Source organism: Bison bison, unplaced genomic scaffold, assembly GCF_000754665.1.
Source record: "Bison bison bison isolate TAMUID 2011002044 unplaced genomic scaffold, Bison_UMD1.0 scf7180017864471, whole genome shotgun sequence".
NCBI classification, from domain to species: Eukaryota; Metazoa; Chordata; class Mammalia; order Artiodactyla; family Bovidae; genus Bison; species Bison bison.
This window is the reverse complement of record NW_011495032.1, coordinates 6,841,265-6,861,536: the sequence shown is the minus strand read 5'-3', so window position 1 is coordinate 6,861,536 and position 20,272 is coordinate 6,841,265. Positions and strand designations below refer to the sequence as shown.

The 20,272-nt window shown below is 52.2% G+C and overlaps 1 protein-coding gene across 1 annotated transcript in view; it reads right to left on the bottom strand.

Annotated features, from left to right (window-relative positions):
- GLI2 (GLI family zinc finger 2) overlaps positions 1–20,272 on the bottom strand; it is a 265,521-nt gene that overhangs the window by 8,168 nt on the left and 237,081 nt on the right. The window contains exons 6-11 of the mRNA XM_010861267.1: positions 13,493–13,694; positions 11,597–11,810; positions 9,854–9,976; positions 6,701–6,835; positions 3,964–4,113; positions 1,117–1,286 (exon numbers count right to left, since the gene is read on the bottom strand). Coding sequence (XP_010859569.1) covers positions 1,117–1,286; positions 3,964–4,113; positions 6,701–6,835; positions 9,854–9,976; positions 11,597–11,810; positions 13,493–13,694 — 994 coding nt within the window. The remainder of the gene's footprint in view (positions 1–1,116; positions 1,287–3,963; positions 4,114–6,700; positions 6,836–9,853; positions 9,977–11,596; positions 11,811–13,492; positions 13,695–20,272) is intronic.

Here is a 20,272-nt window from a genome sequence, read left to right as displayed (position 1 = left end):
TTCTAGGAAGTGAAGAGGCGTCATGCATGGGGCAGGAAGGCAGACTCCGCAGGGCAGCACTGCGGCACCCCTGTTGAGAGGGGCTGGACCCCTGGATGGAGCCCTGCCCCACCGGCCTCGCCTGCTACCTTTTCTTGCAGGTAAGCATGTGGCTAATGAGACCCTCATCCCCACCCCCCCAAACTGGAGATACGGATCAGAGCCTGTGGAGGGAGGGGTCACAGTGCCTGGTGTGATCAGCATGTTGGGATTTTTAGTATCAGTGAGTGTATTACCTCCTTATATGTCTGTGAGACAGCACTGAACACCCTGCTCTCTCTCATGAAGAAAGACAGGTTCAGAGAGGCAAAGACACTGGCTCCAAGTCACCCAGGAGCGGAATGAAAACCCAGGGTTTCTGACGCTTAGTCCTGAGCTCATACACACACACATGCATGACATCCATATGTAAACAGACTTTTGTCTACATGTATACACACAGACATGTACACACATGTATGCACACACATCCACCTAAACACACACACTTAAACATGTATATAAACACCCACGTGTGTACACATACTTACAAATACGTATCCATACCTCCTCCCCGCATAACACATACAACCACATCCACACAGGCACATACATACTTGCAAACACACATACCTTTCCAAGGCTATCTCTTGTCTTTAGATGCTCTGAGTTGTTACCTTTGGGAATTCCTCTGACTTCTTATCAAAGCAAGTCTCTTTGGGGTCCAAAATGTCCCTAAACTTTTAGAGACATCCTTTCCTGAGTCTACCTGAGTGATGGTGGTTGACCCTAGGAGAGACCGGGAGGCAGGTACAGCCCACACCAAGGGCTCCCTCAGCTCTGCCCGGGGCTCTGGCTACCTGGGGAGATACAGCCTCCTGTGCCCCACTGAGGGCAGGTTGACAGCCATGGCAGGCCAGGGAGCACTAGTAGCTGGAGTGTGTCATCAGCTGCTGTCGGACTGTGGGGACAGGGGTTAGGGCTGTGTGCTGAGCTCCAACAGCAGGGGGTGGCAGGGAGTGACATCTGGCTACCAAATGGCCTATAGGTGTCAAGAAACCATGGGGTGAGGGTGACCCATGCCGGGGCCCCCAGGCGGGTACCTCGTTGGAGTGGGTGCGGTTCTGGTGCTTGGCGCGGTCTGAGGCATTGGAGAAGGCTTTGTTGCAGCCCTCATGCTCACACACATATGGCTTCTCCCCGGTGTGGGAGCGCAGGTGAGTCTTCAGGTTCTCCAGGCGGGAATAGGCCTTTGAGCAGCCCTCGAACTGGGAAGAGAAGGGTTTGGTCAGTGAAGGCAGATACAGTGAGTCCCAGATACAGTGCAGGGAGCCCAACCTGTGGACTGGTTCACTCCGCCCTACAGGTGCAGCCAGGAGTGCAGATCTAAACATCTCCCTTCCCTCCTGATCATGTAAATGACACAGCTCGAAAACTTGGAAAAGACTGAAAAGTGCAAGGAGGAAAATGAAACCTTCCATGGCCCAGGACAGGCACTGCTGACCTCCAGGCAAGTCTCATTCTGGGACTCTGCAGGTCATCCCCTCACATTTTAAAAACCTGAACTGGAACATCTCAAGCATTCAGTTGCTTATTCTGCTTGTTAAAATCGACAGCACGTTATGAGACTCTTCCCATATGATTAAAAACTCGGTAAATATTATTTTCAACTGTTTCCTGATGCCCCTCCCTGATTAGAATTTTTTATGCATTAAAATGTGCCAAGAATAAAATCCAGTGTCCCCCACACTGCGGAGGGAGCAGGCCACCTTGACCCTGGCTCAGGCCATGTCTCTCTCCTTTTTAGTCCTTGACCCCACTAAGTTCTCCCGCGTGAGGGGCCTTGCACGCACCATCCTCTCTGTCTGGAAGCTTTTTCCTATCCCCACCCACCCTGGCCTTGGCCCAGCCCACTCCCTCTCAGTCTTTGGGGTCATCTCCTCCTACAGCAATTCTTTGATTTTCTTAATTATAATAACACCCTTTTTTCTTTATACTCCCTAATACAGTTTATAATTATCTTAATCGTTTTGTTATCTGGCCTTCCCACAAGGATACAAGCTCCCTGCAAGCAGATACCTTCTAGGCCCTATTCATTTCTGTGTTCCTAGGAATCAGTGCCTGGTGAATAGAAACATTTTTTGGCACTCAAGAAACATTTTAGGAAAGGAAGAGGGAGCCAGAGAGGGGGGCAGGAAGGGAGGGAGGGAAGGATCATTGCAAGGGTTACCTATTCCAAAGATACTGCAACTGCATCCAGTGTAGCCGTGAAAATTACCCCCAGAATGACACATAAACCCCAGCAGGAACTGTTTCATTCCTCACATCCTCCCCTTTATTCCTGACCAGTTTGACTGAGCACACTTGGCTCCAATGACTTCTGTTTCTACAGCTCACAGCTCATATCAGAGGGCTATGGTTTGCTACCACTCAGGCCTGAAGAAAATAACTTCTGCAAAGGACTCAGAAAAGCAAAAATAATCTTGCCAAAGGAGGACAAATTTGGAAGACTGACACTTCTCAACTTCAAAACTTACAACAAAACTATGGTAATCAAGCAACTATATAGCACAGGGAACTATATCTGATCTCCTAGGATAAATCATAATGGAAAAGAATATAGAAAAGAACATATATATGTGTGTGTATAACTGAGTCACTTTGCTATACAGTAGAAATTAACATAACACTGTAAATCAACCATTCTTCAATTAAAAAAGACCATGTGTGGTACCAGCATAAGGACAGATGTAGCCGTCAATGGAAGGGAACTGATAGTTTAGAAAGAAACTCACACTTTTAGGGTCAATTGGGTTTCAACAAGGATCCAAGACCATTTGATGTGGAAAGAGCAGTCTCTTCAACAAATGGAGTGGGACAACTGTGTGACAACATGCAAAAGAATGAAGCTGGATCCTTACCTCACACCATATACAAGTTAAATGAATATGGATTAAAGACCTAAATGGAAGAGCTACACTACTAAAAATATATATGTGTATATATTTCCATGTTCATATAAATAAAACTATATACATATAAACCATAAAACTCCCAGTAGAAAACAGGGATAAATCTTTGTGACCTTGCATCTGGCAGTAGTTTCTTAGATATGATACCAAAAGCACAAGCAATATCAATAAAAGAAACTCTCTGAACATCAAAACTTTTATCCTTCAAAGGAAAACTATGAAGAAAACCTATAGAATAGGAGAAAATCATATATATCATATAATCATATATCCGATTATATCATATAAAACCATATAAATCATATATCCGATTAGAGTCTAGTAAAACTACTACAATTCAGCAACAAAAAGACAAATAATTTAAATACGGACAAAATATTAGAATAGAGTCTTCCCCAAAGAAGATACACAAATAGCCTGCTCCTTTGAAAGGGAGGAATTCCTGTGTGTTAAATAAAGGTCTCACCAGATAGTCACAAACCTTGTTGACTCCATAAGGGAGACTGTCCAAAAGGTCTTATAATTGTGTTCACGTTTTTTTTTTTTTTTTTGAAGTCCGCCAAAGTGACTTTTAAACCATCATCACTCAATCTGTGACTCTCCAGTGAAACTCTTCTCTGTGCAGAGGACAGCCTGCAGGGAGCTACCGAGCCAGCCCTCTGCTCAGGGCCACCCAGCTGAGTGGGGCATAGCTTTGGGGCTCCTGGTCACACAAACACAACCACAGAGACACCAGCACACCTCCACCGCAGGTACCTAGATGCACACGTTCCTCAGGGAGAGTGCAAACGAAAGGGGCAGCAGACAGAACAAGGGGCCCCTAGGATGCCAGACCGGGCAGGAGCAGACAGGATGTCCTGTTGACAGGTCTTGTCCCATTGTCCCAAAGCTGTTCCACCGGGTCTTTCCGTGCTCAGCCATGTCCAACGTGACCCACGTAACCTGGCCAACGGGCCAGCCCATGGCCACTCACCGTGCACTTGTGGGGCTTCTCGCCTGTGTGTCTGCGCATGTGCACCACAAGCATGTACTGTGCCTTGAAGGGCTTCTGCTCGCGCGTGCAGGCCTGCCAGCGGCACACAAACTCCTTCTTCTCCCCGTGGATGTGCTCGTTGTTGATGTGCTGCCAGGAACAAGCCCACAGAGAGGGATGAGCCCAGCCACCCACCCCTCCAGACTACACCTGGTCTGTGCAGACCACCCCCCACACGGCATACCTGTTTCACAGACTGAGAATGAAAAAAAAGGATGTGAAATAGCTCAAAAATTTTGTTTTATATTGATTGCATGCAGAAAGGATAATATTTTAGATACATTGGGTTAAACTATATGATTCCAATTGATTTTACCAGTCTCCTTTCCCTCTTTTTAAATGTGCTCCTAGCTAATGTAAGATTACACGTGTGCCTGGCATTGGGGCTGGCAGTGTCCCTCTCTTGGACAACACTGCTGTAGATCTTTGCAACCTACAACGCTGCCCAGAGCTGAGCATCTGGTTACTGGCAGCCTCTCTCCTTGTGAGACAGAAAACCGCTGGGCCCTTCTGCCCCAGGTGACAGGCCAGACTGTTATGCATACAAATGCCAACACTGAGATAAGCAAAATCTACAGCGCTTTGAACTTCCAGGGAAATCTTAGCATATTAGCCTCACTTTCCATTCTGAAAGCTTTTCAAATGATCAAAATGCTTCCTGACAATGCCTTTCATTTTTTTCTTATTGGTTTACTTAGCAACAAATTGTTAATAATTGACTAGGGGCTTTAGCTTATGTGCGTGCCTGGGCCATCCATCTTCGCAGGGAGCACAGAGAGAGATGGAGCTGGGTAGAACAGGCTGCCCCCTCTCATGGGACCCTGTCCCTTCCAGGGCCAGACGCAGGTAGTCACCTACAGCCCCAATGACAGCCCTGGGCCCAGGTAGGAGCCTGCAGCTGGAGCCCTGCTTCCCACATCTGGACTGTCTGCCTTTCCATGAAGAATCCCCTCCCTGCTCTTTGGAGTCGACTCAGTCCTTGCTAGAGCATCTTTTACATCTTCCCCTCTACTCCTCTGGGCTTCCCTGGTGGCTCAGATGGTAAAGAATCTGCCTGCAATACAGGAGACCTGGGTTTGATCCCTGGGTTGGGAAGATCCCTTGGAGAAGGGAATGGCTACCCACTTTAGTACTCTGACCTGGAGAATTCCATGGACTGTATAGTCCACTGGGTCGCAAAGAGTCGGATGCGACTGAGTGACTTTCACTTTCATTCCACCCCTCTGCTTGGGCCCTCTCCCCACCTCAGATCTTCTCCTTCTCCTCTCTTCATCTTACTGGCTTAAAACTCACAGCTCCCATGGCCCAGACTCCACCTCAAGACTTGTTTAACCCAAAGAGGTGGCACAGGTTGAAAAGTTATCTTCGAGTGCCTGAGGGATTAGATAAGACCCTGCTTTAAAGGTTCAACATCAGCAGTAATGGGTTTGCTAAGAAACTCCAGTCCCCTGGGTGAGAGTTTGGGGTGAAAAACCCCAAGGCAAAAGAACCCTACAGTCTTTGAGTGCAAGCTCATGCCAAAAGTAAGCAGGGGGAGTGGGCAGTGTCTTAAATGTTGATTTACAGACCTGGGGAGGAGGCAACTCATGTGGGATAGCCTGTAGGTGTGACCGCTGCGTGTGTGTGTGTGTGTATGTATGTGTGTTGGTGTGTATCTACCCAGCACTTGAGCTGCCAGCTTGGTGTAGGTTCATCTTTATAGACACTCACACACTAAAAAGTGTGTGTGTTGGGACTGGGGGAGACTAATTCTTGACTTAAAGTTCTTTTCTAGATGCAGAGGAGGAGAACACTCGGCTGGTGTGGGGAACAGGGAAGAAGAACTAGGAGGGAATTGCTGTTTGGAGGGTTGCTCTCTGCTAAGTGTTTATGCTGGTATCATAGTCAGCCTTCAGCCCTCTGTAGGGTGGGCTCCACCTTTATTTACAGGAGAGAAAAACTGAGGCTCCCAGAGGTGCAGTCACTTGTTCAGAACTGCTTGGCGCACTGTGGTGGGGTCAGGTAGGAAGCCAGGCACCTCCTGCCTTAAGCCCCTGTTCCTGCTTTTTGCACTGCACAAGTTAGCCCGCAGTGGCTGCTGCTGTAGGGAGTTTAGAGGCAGACCCTGAAGAGCACACCCAGTTCTCAAGATCTCTGATCTCCTGGTCTGTCAGTAACTAGGCATTTTTAAGCAGCTCACTCCTTGTATGGGCGTATACATTCAACTGCACCCATGTACACTGAGTATCTGTGCACGGTCTCCAAGAGGAAACGACCAATTCCTTTCTCCATGGGAGGACCTTCTTTCAGATTTCAGTGTTAGGTTTGTTATTATCTTGTGGGCACTGGCTGACTTAACTAATCCTCTTTCCCTCTTTGCTCTGACTGCCAGGAAGCTTAAAGAAAAAAGAGAGAGATATGTATGTGACCTCTAGCTCAGAATACTTGGTTTTTAATACTAACTTTATTCTGGGCTTTATTTTATTGCTCCTTTTCCTTCTAACTTTCTCCTTATTTTTCTTCCTCTCTTATATGACATAGGTATTTATAAGCCCCATTTTAGAAATAAGTACAGTTTTGGTAAGTAATCATGCCTCCCACTTGCCCAGGAGGTGGTGCAGGCACCTCTGGGGTCCCTTCTCTCTAGCAGAGGGCCTGGAAGCTCCGCATGGCCGGGTGCAGGTGCTCAGGGGCTTACGTGCACCAGCTGCTCCTGCGTGTCGTACTCCTTGGTGCAGTCCTCCCAGTGGCAGTTGGTCTCATAGATGACCACCTCAGCCTCCTGCTTACAATCGTCTCTCTCCAGGTCCTCCTTGAGGTCAGCCAGCTGCTCCTGGGGGAGTGGGGCAGAGCATACCCACGTGAGCCTTGTGTGGCCACCTGGTCCTGGGGAAAGGTCACTGTCAGCCCCGTGAAGGCTGTGCCAAGGACCCATGGGCTGGTCTAGGTGGAGGCACACCTGCGCTCACATACACATCACACGCGTGCACCCACAGGCACGCACATATGCTGGCTTGCCAGGTGTCCCATCACATCCTGGGTCCAGTGGACATGGCTCCGAGAACAGGAGACAGGAGGGCAGTGACTTTTGCTTATCGGATATGGTCTCCTCCGGGGAGAGCTGGGGTGGGCCCCACAGGCTGGGATGGGGCATTTGTATTCACAGTATGTATATGAACAGGGTCGGCTCTTCTTTGGAGGCAAGAGGAAACTCCACACACATTGGCCTGGCCTTATCCTTGTACTGTCCCCTCCTCCCAGGGTCATACATGGCACCCAGAGTACTCTCCCAGAATCGGCTTCCCTGCAACAAGCCTAAAATGTGGGTGTTTGTATGCTGCTACCACAGCCAGGCACCCTAACATTCAAGTGGAGGCTGACCGTTCCCTCCAGAACACAGTGCATTTGTGGTCTGGGTTCATGTTTCTGGCCACGCTGGAGCCCACGTGTGCCCATTTCAGGGGGAAGGAAAGGCCCCTAAGGTGCGCCTTCCTCTGATTATAGGCATCAAAGCTCCTTTCAAAGAGGACAAAGCCTTTTCCTCTCGAAGCAGCAACAGACCAAGAGTAAACCCCACAAGGTTGCCCCCATCCCAGCCGATGCTAACAGAGCTCGTGGGGGGTGGGGGCAGCCTCAAAGCAGGGAGCCCGGGACAATCTGAGTGGTTCCAGGAGAGGGCCTGGGGAGAGGCACAGATGGCCAGTTTGGGAGGCAGGCCTGGCGAAGCCCCCCAGAGAGGGCCGAGGCCTCCCCAGGACCCCCTGGCCTATGGGGCAGGCTCAGGGCAAAGCCAGGCAAAGGGGCAGATGTTAAGGGACCTGTTTCACTTGCAAACTATTTCCAAAATGGCAGGAATGTCTGTCTTTCAAAAGAGCCTCCAGGGAAAGCATTCATAACTCAGGCTGAGTGGTGGGGGGAAGACACCCTCTCCCCACAGATAGGCACCCCAGCCCCTAGCAGGCTCCAGAGACTCAATGAATTGGAGGCTGCAGCCCCCACCTCAGCCTCCCTCCAGAAGCCGAGTGCATTTCTAGGGGCAGAAACCAGCCCCGTGACCCTCCCATGGCTGATGCAGACTCGCACCCAGGATTGGCTTTCCAAAATGCTGCAAGGGCTCCTCCAAGAGGCGGGTTCTAGGTGTCATTTCCCAGAGCACCTTACAATCAATGTTTGCGTTCTGGAAAATGATGACATGTTGTTCAGTTAAGTCCCCAGGCAGCAGCACTCAGCCCACCTTAAAAGGAGGGGCAGGAACATTCTGTCCCGAATGTCTAGCAATGGGCAGGGCCTCTGAACACCTCTGCACTTCCAGTAAAACTGGAGATAACTTTATTACTCCTCAAGCTGCCTGATCTGCTTATTTCGGAAAAGGTGTGAAAAAGCTGCCAGGTGGACCTGAGCGGAGGACGGACAAGAAGGGGGGCAGGTCTCCAGATTCAGTGGGGTGGCATCCTAGCCCAGGAGTCTGAGGGCTGAAGCCCAGGAGGGACTTGTTCTGTTCTGCCAAAAGAAAGAGCCCATCCACCTTGCAAGTGAGTCAGGGAGCAAAGGACCCTGTCAGGTCAGTGAATCAGGACCCTGAGTGACATGGTGACAGCCTCCTGGTGATAAACGCCTGTCCTTTCTTGACATGAGGTGGGAGCCGAGCTGGGCAGGAGGGAGGGCTCTGTGTGCCAGCCCCCACCCCATCCCCCGACACCGGGTGAATGAGGAAGGGCAGCAGGCTCCCTGGGGCTGAGCGCCCTTGCCTGCACTGCGCCCCCATGCCCTGCAGTCCTGTCCCCGAAGCTCCAGCGCATTTATCTCCCTTGGATGCGTGCTGTCCTCATCAATTTCAACGGCCCCCAATGATGGCCGGCCGCGTGGAGACCATGCATCACGCGGAGATGCTTTGGCGTCAGTGAAGGGAAAAGAATTTGTCACCAACCCCTGTGTTTGCCTGACAATAACAGAACCCAATATTTCATAAAAATTAAGTGCCCGGAGCATGCCTGATGGCTTACAGGTTTGATAAAGGATGGTCCGGCAGATGTAGGGAAGATGGGGACCAGAGGCCCCCAGGACGCTCGGTGTCAAAGCTGCTGATTCTGCAGTAATGGGTGGAGGTACCATGAGAGGTGGCCCTGGAGCTCAGTATACACACTGACCCTCCCAGGAGCTGGGGCTGCATGCCTGCCAGCCTGATGTTGGAACAAGTGGCAGGATCTCCAGGAACCTCAGAGGCCCATTATGGGCCTCAGGTGCTCTGTTCCTCTCCTTCCCACCAGGACCTGTCCCCTCTCCCCTCCTGCACACTGGAACACTCACTCCCTCAGCTTGGCACTGAGTCCTTAGAAAACCTTATCTCCCAGCTACTGCACACCAGGCCCTGTGCAAACCTGGTGGCGCAGAGCCAAACCAGGCACTGTTCCTAAAGCGCCACCTTTCTAAAGCTGACCAGGCAGCGCAGGAGACAAAGTGACCCAGAAGCTGGCGGGGTGGGGGGAGCCTCTGGACGGATGTGACTCCTACTGTCCAGGGGATAAGGTGGGGGACAGATTTCCAGGGAGAGGGAGCAAGGATGGGCCTGAGCTGTTCAGGGGCTGTGAGCAACTCAGTTTACCTGGGGCTTGTGCTGCAGACCCAGCATCCTTGCCTCCCTTCCTTCTTTTGTTCAGTGGGTGCTTGATGAGCACATGGGGTGCAGGGAGCAGGGACACAGTTCCAGCCCTCCTTGAACTTGCAATGTTCCCTCTCTGGGTCATTCCTTTACTCATTCATTCATGCAAGCTGTCCATCACTCATTCCCAACAGAGTCATGGCCCCTAGGGGACAAGGCTGGAGCCCGGCCCGAGGACAGCTGGCAGGTTACCTGTGTTAGGGTCAGTGGGGAGGCTGGCCGTAGGCCGTCAGCCTCAGTTTTGACCTTGCTGCGCTTGTGAATGATGATGGGGTTGACAGTGCTGCTCACGGCTGACTCGCTGCTCTGCTTGTTCTGAGAGAAGGAAGCACAGAGGGACCCATCACATGCGGGCAGGACCTCCCAAGTTTTCCTGGGGCTTTACCTCTGGGACCATCTGTGTCAACATTTGTGACTGCAGTTTCAGAAACACTCCACTCTACACCCCAGCTCAGTCCTCAGGCCAGGGATACAGCCAGGAGAGCCCAGAGCTTGGCCCATCAGCGCCCTCCTCCCCACCATCTCCCCCACCCCACAGAGATGGAGCAGGAGACCCTCTCTTTGAGAAATGCTGGGGACCCCCACTCCTGACTCAGTGGCCTCAACTTCTCAGCCCTCCAAGTCAGGGGCAACTCTGGGTTTGAGGACGATAGGGCCTGGCCACTCAGGCCCTATCAGGGCCTGAAGAGCAGGACAGAAGAGCGTGGTTCCTTGGGACAAGCAGGTTAGAGCTACAGTGTCAGTTGTTCAATTGCTCAGTCGTGTCTGACTCTTTGTGAACCCATGGACTGCAGCACGCCAGGCCTCCCTGTCTTATACCATCTCCTGGAGTTTGCTCAAACTCATGTCTATTGAGTCGGTGATGCCATCCAACCATCTCATCCTCTGTCGTTCCCTTATCCTCCTGCCTTCAATCTTTCCCACTATCAGGGTCTTCCAGTGAGTCAGCTCTTCGCATCAGGTGGCCAAAGTATTGGAGCTTCAGCTTCCGCATCAGTCCTTCCAATGAATATTCAGGGTTGATCTCCTTTAGGATTTACTGGTTTGATCTCCTGGCTGTCCAAGGGACTTTCAAGAGTCTTCTCCAGCACCACAGTTCAAGTGTCAGGGGGTGTGACAAAAGCTGACAGCCACCATCTGGGGGAGGTGCTGGGTGGCTGGCTGGAGCCCTGGGGAGAGCTGCTCCTTAACTGAGTGGCCTGTGCTTCACCTCAAGAACTGTCATCATGGGTGCTAACCAGGATCCAGGTGGACCCAGGTACAGTGACTTAATATGGGTGGCAGGCCCTACTCTGCAGGGGCATCAGCTCAGGCTGAAAGAGCTTTCGGGCAAATCAGGGTTCAAAACACTGTCTGATTCCGAGGCCTGTGCCCTTCTCGCTGTCTCATACTGTCTCCATGACTCCAGTTACATCTCCTCATCTGCAAAAAAGGACCTCATTCATTCATCAAATGCTCATGGCACCAAGTGTGTGCCAGGTACTGTGTGAGTGGGCCCAGGCCTGTCCAAGGACCATTGGGAAAGTCAAATAAGATGGCTCTCATGCTCTAAAACTAAGCTGCATGGTATTAGCCATGACTCCATCTGTTTCATCCATGTTACGTGCTATGTATGAAGCCCCTGTATGATGCCTGACTCTGAATCCTAGAGTTCCTCCATTTGCTCATTAGTCTTATTAGACAGGTGGCCAAAAAATTGAGGCTGGGCTCTTGCCCACAGGGAGTGAGGGCAGTGTGAAGCCCCAGTCTGGGTCTCCTGACCAGGCATCGAGCCCAAGGCCCATTTGATCACGTGGTCTCTGCCCAGAGGTATCCTGCCAGTCAGACCTGTGCCCAGAGTTCTTCCACAAGTTCTTGGCATGAGATGGCCACAATCGGCCTTCCCTGGGTTCATAGGAGTAGCTGGTGGCCCCCCTGCTCCCTGCACCCACCTACCTGATTGGCGTCACTCAGACAGTTGCTGCTGCTACTGAGCTGGGTGGGTGTGGCATTGATGGAGGTGAAGGCCACTGGCTGCTGGGCCAGGAAGGTGGGCGAGGGCTGGATCAGGGGTGGCGTGTGTCCGAAGGCTGAGCCCAGGCCCCTCTGCTGGCTCAGGATCTGCTGGTAGGCCACGGGGTTGATGGGGTGGGGGAAGGTGAAGGCTGGGCTGCAGAGAAGGGCAGACAAGGTTGAAGGAGTGGGGTTGGGGTGGGGTGGGGAGCATGGTTCTGTGAGGCTTACATGTCCTGGGCAGACAGGACCCTGCCCAGAGATCAGGATGGTCAAGTTGTTGACCTCTCCCCATTACTATGACTTTACCTCATTCAAGCACCAGCTGCGGCTCCCCACCACCTGCTGTCTCAGGCGTCCTCCTCTGTGCTAGACACTAGGCCCTGCCCCAGGATGCAGCCTTCTGCCCTGGCAAGTCCCTCCCCACATCCTGGCCCTTCACTGCTCTGATGCCTGAGATGCATCCCTGCATCACTGATGCCCCTGAACTATTTGAACCCATTTTGACCTCTGATGTCTGTTCTAATGCCCCCTCGTCCAGGAAGTGCACCCTGAGGCCTCTGTTCACATTCTCCTCTTTTCTTGAACTCCTACTGCACTTCTGAGCTCTACCAGGTGATCTGCCTATGAACCCACCAGTCTTTACAGAACGGATCTATCCCAGATCTATCAAGGGAGAAATGGTACCCTCTGAGGCTAAGTCATAGACGATGCTGTGGCTTCCTCCTTGCTCTCTGTGGGATCACTTCCCCTGGGCGCTGGAGGAAGGGGAGCTGGCTGCCATGCTGTGAGTATGCTCAAGCAGCATGTGGGGGGGCTCCTGTGAAGAGGAACTGAAGCTTGAGCCAACAGCCCTGAGGGTGAGCCATCCTGGAAACAGATGCCCAGAGGCAGGTGAGTCTTACTGGCTGACATCTTGACTGCAACCTCCTGAGACCTGAGGCTAAGCCAGTCTCATACTCCTAACCTTCAGAAACGGTACAAGATGGTAAATGTTTATTGTTGTTTGAAACTGCTTCCAAACTGTTTTTTTGTTTCTGTTTGTTCTGTCATGCACCAAAAGATAACAGATGCAGTCATTATCCTTCCTCGTCCTGGTCCTTCGGCTGAGCTCTCCTGACATTTCTATCTGCCCCCCATGCCCTCTTTCTGGAGGGCCATGGGAAGGTCGTGGGTTTCAGTCAGGTTGGCTGGAGTCTGAGTTCTCTCAAAAGCCGAGGGCTGCACAGAGGGGACAGGGTAGGCAGTGTTGAGGAGGTTTGGGTGTGCCATGCTGTGACCCGGGAGGGAGGCCTCTGCCAGCCCAGACATGTGAGGGCCAAGTCAGTATGGTACTTCCAGTGCTGGTCAGGGACACCCGCTGAAATATTAGCAAAGTCAGCCTTGGACTTTATGGTGGAATCTTTCATAACAGGCTCGGTAAGGGTAACTAATCACATCAGAAATTGTTTGGTGGGTGAAAAACAGGCTCACGAAGATGTACCCAAATGTTGGCACATTTCAATATCATCCCTACTGGTTTTGAATTCATGGAATAGTTGCAAGTCGGCTGACTTATAGCAAGTCCTATGAACAATAAGGTGCTACTGGATAGCACAGGGAACTATATTCAATATCTGGGATAAAACATCATGGAAAAGAATATGAAAAAGAATATCTGTTTAACTGAGTCATTTTGCTGTACAGCAGAAACTAACACGACATTGCAAATCAACTATACTTTAACAAATTAAAAAATAATACAAGTCTTGTCTTTCTCCTGGGATGGCCTGTGCAGACCCGCCCCTCTGGGCCCCCGCCCGGCTTCCATTCCCGCCCCAGCTCTTGGCCCAGGCTCACCTGAGGGCACCGGCCGACAGGTGTCCGTAGGAGCCGCTGGCAGCCGAGCTGCTGCGGGAGTTGTTGATGTAGGCCACCAGCGAGTTGGGCGAGGTCCGGATCATGCGCTGGAGGTCGAGGCTGGCGTCTGAGAGCGGGGAGATGGACAGCGCCCGCTTGCGGCTCAGGCGGGGTGTCACCCGGGGGCTGGAGAAACGTGACACTGCGGAACATCCAAGCCAAGCCGCATGAGCGTGATGGCGCTCACAGAGGGGACGAGACAGAGGGACGGGACTCGGGGGAAGGGGACCGGTCTGATGGGACTGCAGCTCTGCCCTGTCCAGCTGGGGGCTCTGGGGCGTGGGCCTCTCTCAATCTCAAGTTTGCTCTTCTGCAGGATGGATCTGTCCACACCTGGTGTGCCGAGGAGCTGTGTTCGTGCCTCTCCTGTTAGACACACAGAGGCTGGGACTGCATGCAGCAACGCTTAAAGGCACGACAGCCAAGGAACAAACCGTAGGTGAGCTGCCTGGTGGCCTCTCATAAAGGGAACCCACCTGAGAAGCCAGCATCAGGCCAAGAAGCAGGGCCCAGCAGCCACCCTGCCCCTTCCCGACCCTCCCCACGGGTAGCCCACCTCCCTGGCTTCTCACAGACGGCTTAGAGTTGTACACCCTATCCGACTGCCCATGAATACTCTCTCCCCTCCCCTGTACGTATGCACACAACTGTGGGGAGGGAGGAGCACCTGCCCCAGCAGGGCTCCCTGTTCCCACAGGCTCCTGCTTACAGCCTCTCCTCTGCCGTTCAGGGTCCTGTTCTCCCCTCTGGACACACAGAGGCCTCGAAATGTTTTGACACCGTCTCTGGACAACGACCCACCTTCCAAGGTTTCCAACTTCTCCAGACCCTCCCTGGGCCTATTCCCTCACTGTAAAGGTTAGGCTCCACCTAACTGTAGAGCGAATCACATGATGTGTGAGGCATGCCTGGCACAGGGGCATGCTGTACCCCTGCCTACACCCTTCCCTCCAGTGGCATTCAGGCTCATTTGGGCTGGAGGGGTTGCCTGTGAACAAGAGCAGCGGCTGCTGGACCCCAGCCTCTGATGCACACGGCCTGGCCCAACCCACTCCCATGCCTGGGCTCGCGATGCCTTCCTCCCTCTGCCTGTTCAGACCCTGTAGGTCCCTGCTCCAGGAAGACGTAGGCTGTCCTGGCTGCAGGGTCAGCATATCAGTGTGCCACACCACCACCACTGCAGGAGCACTGGGGGCAGGAGTGAACCCTGAGACCCTCTGAACGCCCATCCCCAGGACTAGCTGGCCCCCTAGAAAGCCCACAGCCACCAAGTGAAGAAGCCTCAGCTGAACCGCTGCTCCACTGTCTCCTGCCCTGGGGGGCGACCACGCCTGGCTCTCCCCCAACACTTATCCTTGGCTGGCAAATCTGGGAAATCCCTTTACTGCTGGGCCCCGAGGAGAAACACCTCTCTGAGGCTGTGGAGAGGACAGAGGAGGCCCTGGAATCCCCCGGCTGCAAGGGGATTCTGGTATTTTCTCTCCTGTCTCCCTTATGGATAGGGATGCTGGGTCCAAGACCAATGGCCTGGGGTGGGGTGAGGGCTGGTACCCTGTATGTATGTGTGTACAAGGCAGCTGCGTGGCTTGGGGCAAACTGTTAAGCTGTACAAGACTGGAATGTTCCTCCATGTCCTTAGTATAAAATGGGAACCCTTTCAGCACTGGGGTCACCAGGCTGCAATGGGATGACAGATGCTGAGATGGCCTCGGTACTCCGAAATACTCCACAGTTGCAGCACGCATGTAACTGTAGACTTTGTTTTCAACCAGAAGGATGAAGCCCTTGTAGCACACCTTTGTTTTTGTCTGTGTATTCTGTTGGCTTCTGAGAACTGGGGCTTGTTTATCTTTTAGGAAGCAGGGCTATGCTGGGTCACAGAAGGTCCTCCATAGATGCTGTGGGGGACACTGCCTCGCAGAGGGGCCCAGGAGCATGGCTGGCACCCAGGCCAGCAGGTGACACGCTCAGACCATGTCACCATCTTTCTCTTGTGGTGGGAAGGATCCCAGGAACACAAGGTCAGCCTGACGGAGCCTGGGCTGTGCCCACCCATCTGAACAATCATTCTGGACCAAGAACAGACACATCCTGGCCTGTCAGCAACTAGAGACGGTGTGTATCCATTTGGTGTGGTGTTTGGATAAATGCCTGCTTCTGGATTTTGGTGTGATGTATAACCCAGTGATGGCCACCAATTAGGACATTCAGACCCACTGTTGCAATTAACAGCCACAACTGTCCCCCAAGAGTGTCCCCCGGAAGTTGGTAATGGACAGGGAAGCCTGGCATGCTGCAGTCCATGGGGCCACAAAGAGTCAGACATGACTGAGCGACTGAAGTGAACGGTCCCCCGAGACGCAAACCCAGCTGTGCAAATAAGAAACTGAGTTTGGGGAGGTTAGAGACTTGCTCAAGGGCAGGATTCGGACCCAGGTCCAGAGGAGCCCTGATGCGTGGCTTTTCTGGGTCCTCAGTGTCCACCTTCAGAGAGGTGGGGAGGGGCAGGGCCAGCAAGATCCCACCACAAACTGCTTTCCATTCCCCACTTTAAGCAGCTCTGACAGTGAGCTTTCTGACGGCAGTTGCCCACCTGGCCTCCCGCATCTGCAGGGCAGCAGCCCTAGTTCAGCCCACACAGCCCCACTCCTGCAGGGCTGGGCCTTGTGGGCATCCGCCACCCATACAGCAGCAGAGTTGGGGAGTGGGAGCCGGCCTGACCCCTCCTCATCTCCCTCACAACTGAGTCTCTGCTGAAGCCCTCCACATGCCCCCTTTCCCTCGACTTCCACCAGTCCAGCCCACCAATTGCCTAGGGTATCCCGGGGCCCTTAACTAACTGCCGTCCAATCCACATTCCTCACTATGGCCAAACCAGATCACATCCTTGTATCTGCCCAACTCAAACCTTTCCAGAGCTCCCACTGCTGTTATGAAAAAGGCACAAGTCCTCAGTGTTGCTTACACAGTGGCCCTGTGGGTGCCACTGCCTGCCTCCCTCGCCAGCCTCCTCCTGTCCCTGGCACAGTGCCTTTGCATGTACTATTTCCTCTGTCTGTAGTGCTCTGTCCTCAGCAGGATCATCACTTTCCCCAGGAAAACGTCACTGACCTCCTGGAGTTGGGCTGCCCTCCCCCCTGCCCGGATGATCTCAGGGCACCCCAGTCCCTTCTGAGGGAGTTTGAACCCTCTTGTGTATGTCTGATTGCTCCTGTTCCTCCTGCCTCCATGAATCAGGGACAAGGGCTCCCTGCTCACCATTGAATCCCAACACTGGGATCAGCAGATTCTGTGGTTAGCTCAGTGGAGATGCTAAACACTGGGCATGGGGCAGAGGCCTGGTGTGTCAAGGGAGAACTGTTCAAAGTCAGTATTTACTGAGTGCCCGAGGGTGTCTGTGACTTCTAAGCATTTTAAAGTATAAAGCAGTTTAATCTTCACAACTGTCCCATAGGGAAGGGACTATTATGAGCCACATTTTACAAAGGACAAGACAAGAAGTTTGCCCAAGGTCTCACAGCCAGGGGAAGTAGAGAATGATTGAAAAGCAGGACACCAGAACCATCACCACACTGCTTCTACCCAGGTGGTGAGGGCAGATAACCAGGGCTGGTTTTCAGGGGCTTGGGGGCCCTAGGTGGAGACACACACCCACAGCAATGGGTGCACACAGACAGACTGATGTGTAGTGGCTGTCCTGGTGCATGACTTAGCCTCTCGAGCCTCTCTATGCTCATCTGTACAATGGGTGCAGTGCAGTAGGTTTGCCCTGACGACTCAGGGACAGCACCATGGACAGTGCCTCAAACCCAGTAGAGCTTCCAAAATAAAGCTGAATTAATATGGCTTCCTTCAGAGTAGGCAATGGCACCCCACTCCAGTACTCTTGCCTGGAAAATCCCATGGATGGAGGAGCCTGGTGGGCTGCCGTCTATGGGGTCGTACAGAGTCAGACACGACTGAAGTGACTTAGCAGCAGCAGCAATATGGCTTCTTTAGGGGCAAGAAGGACTCTTTTGGTGAGCAAGGTGAGCTTAGAGCTAATAATGGAATAAAGTACAGCAAATCTAGGGAATTCCCTGTCGGGCCAGTGGTTAGGACTCCATGCTTCCCCTGCACGGGTTTGATCCCTGGTTGGGGAACTAAGATCCTGCATCCCTGGGCAGCCTTAAAAAAAAGACAGCAGATCTAGAGAGAAATGACTGGGCCACACAGGAGGACATCTGTCCCTAAACACTCATCCATCCATCTGGGCATCCTCTAAGCGTCTTAATTCTTATTTACTGGGTTCATTCCTTGTTCATGATCACTTTAAAGGCAACTCTAAGCAAGATGTAAAAGTGAATCTTTCAAAAGACTTCTATTACTTATGAACTGAGTGGCAAATGGGAAAATACATGGGCAGGGTGAGATGTAATATCACACAAATTAAGAAATACACACATCTTTGTAATATGTTAAAAACAACAAAAAAAAAGATTTTGCTACTAATATTTGGATTCCCACCCTCATGAGCGCCCCTAACAAGAGGAAACAGGCCAAATCTGACAGTGATATTCATCTCTGTTATTCCCACCCCTCAAGGGAAATATGTTTATTAATGTGCCTCTTCCCTTGATAAATTACTAAATAGAAAGAAAAGCCTGGCACTCATTTCCCGTGGCTTCTCCTGTGATTTATGACTGGGATTGGTGGAGTCGTCACGTCCATTCATCTGTGGATGCTCCCGTTCTGATAGCCAACAGCCACTGGGTGACCAGCCACCTGCCTGCTCTCACCTGGGCGAACGCCAGATGCTACCCACTCCTGTCATCACCTGCATCTGGACCACGTTTAATCCATTAGTCCTTTCTTTTGTTCATTTGGTGTTAGTTCAAGCACCCATCAGACCCTTGCACAGCAGCTTGCCCAGCACAGGCCTGGACACTGTGGGGGCTGCAAGCAAGGATGCTCGGCCTCGTCTCCTGGATCTCAGGATCCCAGTGAGAGGGCACAATGGTACCTGCAGCTCCAGGCAGGATTCGACAGATACCACCTAAGCAGGGTGAGCCCAGGCAACCCTGGAGTGCTTGCAGGGGTGGGAGGGGGAGTGTGGCTTTTCCTGGGGCAGCTGGGATCAGCAGGAGATGTAAAATCAGACCCTGGACCTAGGAAGACCCAGTTTCTGTCCCTGTCTACAGGCTCTGAGCTGGGTGTCAGAAATGGGAAATCCCATGGACAGAGGAGCCTGGCGGGCTACAGTCCATGCGGTTGCAAAGAGAGCTGGACACGACTGAGCGACTGAGCACATGTGCAGCCTCATGTCAGGGCTTCTGAACTCTTATCCCCTGCTCAGGGAGCATTCTTGCATGGCCCAGCCCCTCACTCAGATCATTTCTGGATTCACTGCGGAGATGTTCTAAGGAAATATAGCTTGAGGACCTTAACCTGCCCCAAACTTAGCTGTCCACAAACCCTCTTGTGGGGGAGTAAAAAGCACCAAGGTTTGGGAGCCCAGAGGTGTGAGATTGAGGGTATTTCCTGGATCTATGATAGAGATAAAAGAAATGTAGGGCTCTGGGCCTGAGGCTCCTCATCTGGACAGTGACTTCCTAACACTTTTATCATGAGACTGTTTCTGCAGCTCTACCAGATGACCCGGACACACCATCCAGCCTGAGCCTGCACTCAGCACCCTGCCCCTGGTCTCCCTCCTGTTGGCGGGCTGGGCACAGAGGCCCCACCCAAATGAGGCCTCTATCAGTCCCTCCATTACCTCCTCTGCCTCTCTGTGGTGTGATCAATGTAATTGGTTTCTGAAACCTCCCCGGACCTGCCGGCAGCATAAAGAACGGGCGTCAGAACGGAGGTGACATCCGATTCAAATTAGTGTCAATATGACGATAAAATATACGGCTCAGAGGAAATATGGGCTGTAAACAGACAACATTTCAATCGGAAACATTTCAATCTTCTCAATGTGGTGAGGGTGGGAGGGGGTGGGATTGCGGCTGCTGCCAGCCTGCCGTTAAATCACCGATACTCAACAGCATCACATGAGAAAATTCCATCTTAAGGCCCCGGTGACAACCAGTGACTTCCCCGCTCTCTAGAGAACCACTAGGCAGAATGATAACCTTGGATTCCCTGACTGGTTATCTATTACCTTCCAAAGGCACATCACTCCACAGCTTCCGGCTATAAATCAGCCTTCTTAAAGAATGGGGCAATGGTCCTTCATCGACCACCTGGAGGCTCCAGCAGAGGGCGGGGGGCTTCCTCAGGCAATGCCCCTGTCCTGCCCGCAGCCTGGCCCCGTGCTCTGGAGGGCAGAGAGAGGGCTTGGCTTTTCCATTCAATAAGTACCTACCACCTCCAGCCTCACTGCTAAGACTGGGGCATCTCCCTCAGCCTAGGACACACACACAACCCAAAGGAGACCATTTTAGGCTTGACAGATACACAGATGGAGACCTCTTCCACAGATATCAATGGGTTTCTCATTTCATGAAAAAATAAACATCTATGTTAAGACAAGTCTGTTAAAAATTTAATATTAAATAAATAACTGTGCAGATGGTACTTGGCTAAAGTAGATTGTGGTTGGTTTGCCGCTGGGTGGACTGGGGACACTCTCTGCTGATGTGGCCCTGGGTGGCCTTCCTGACACCCTCTCTGCAGGCCTCCTCTCAGTCAGGTGGGTGGACCTGATCTCGCCTTAGCTCGACAGTTGATGCCTCT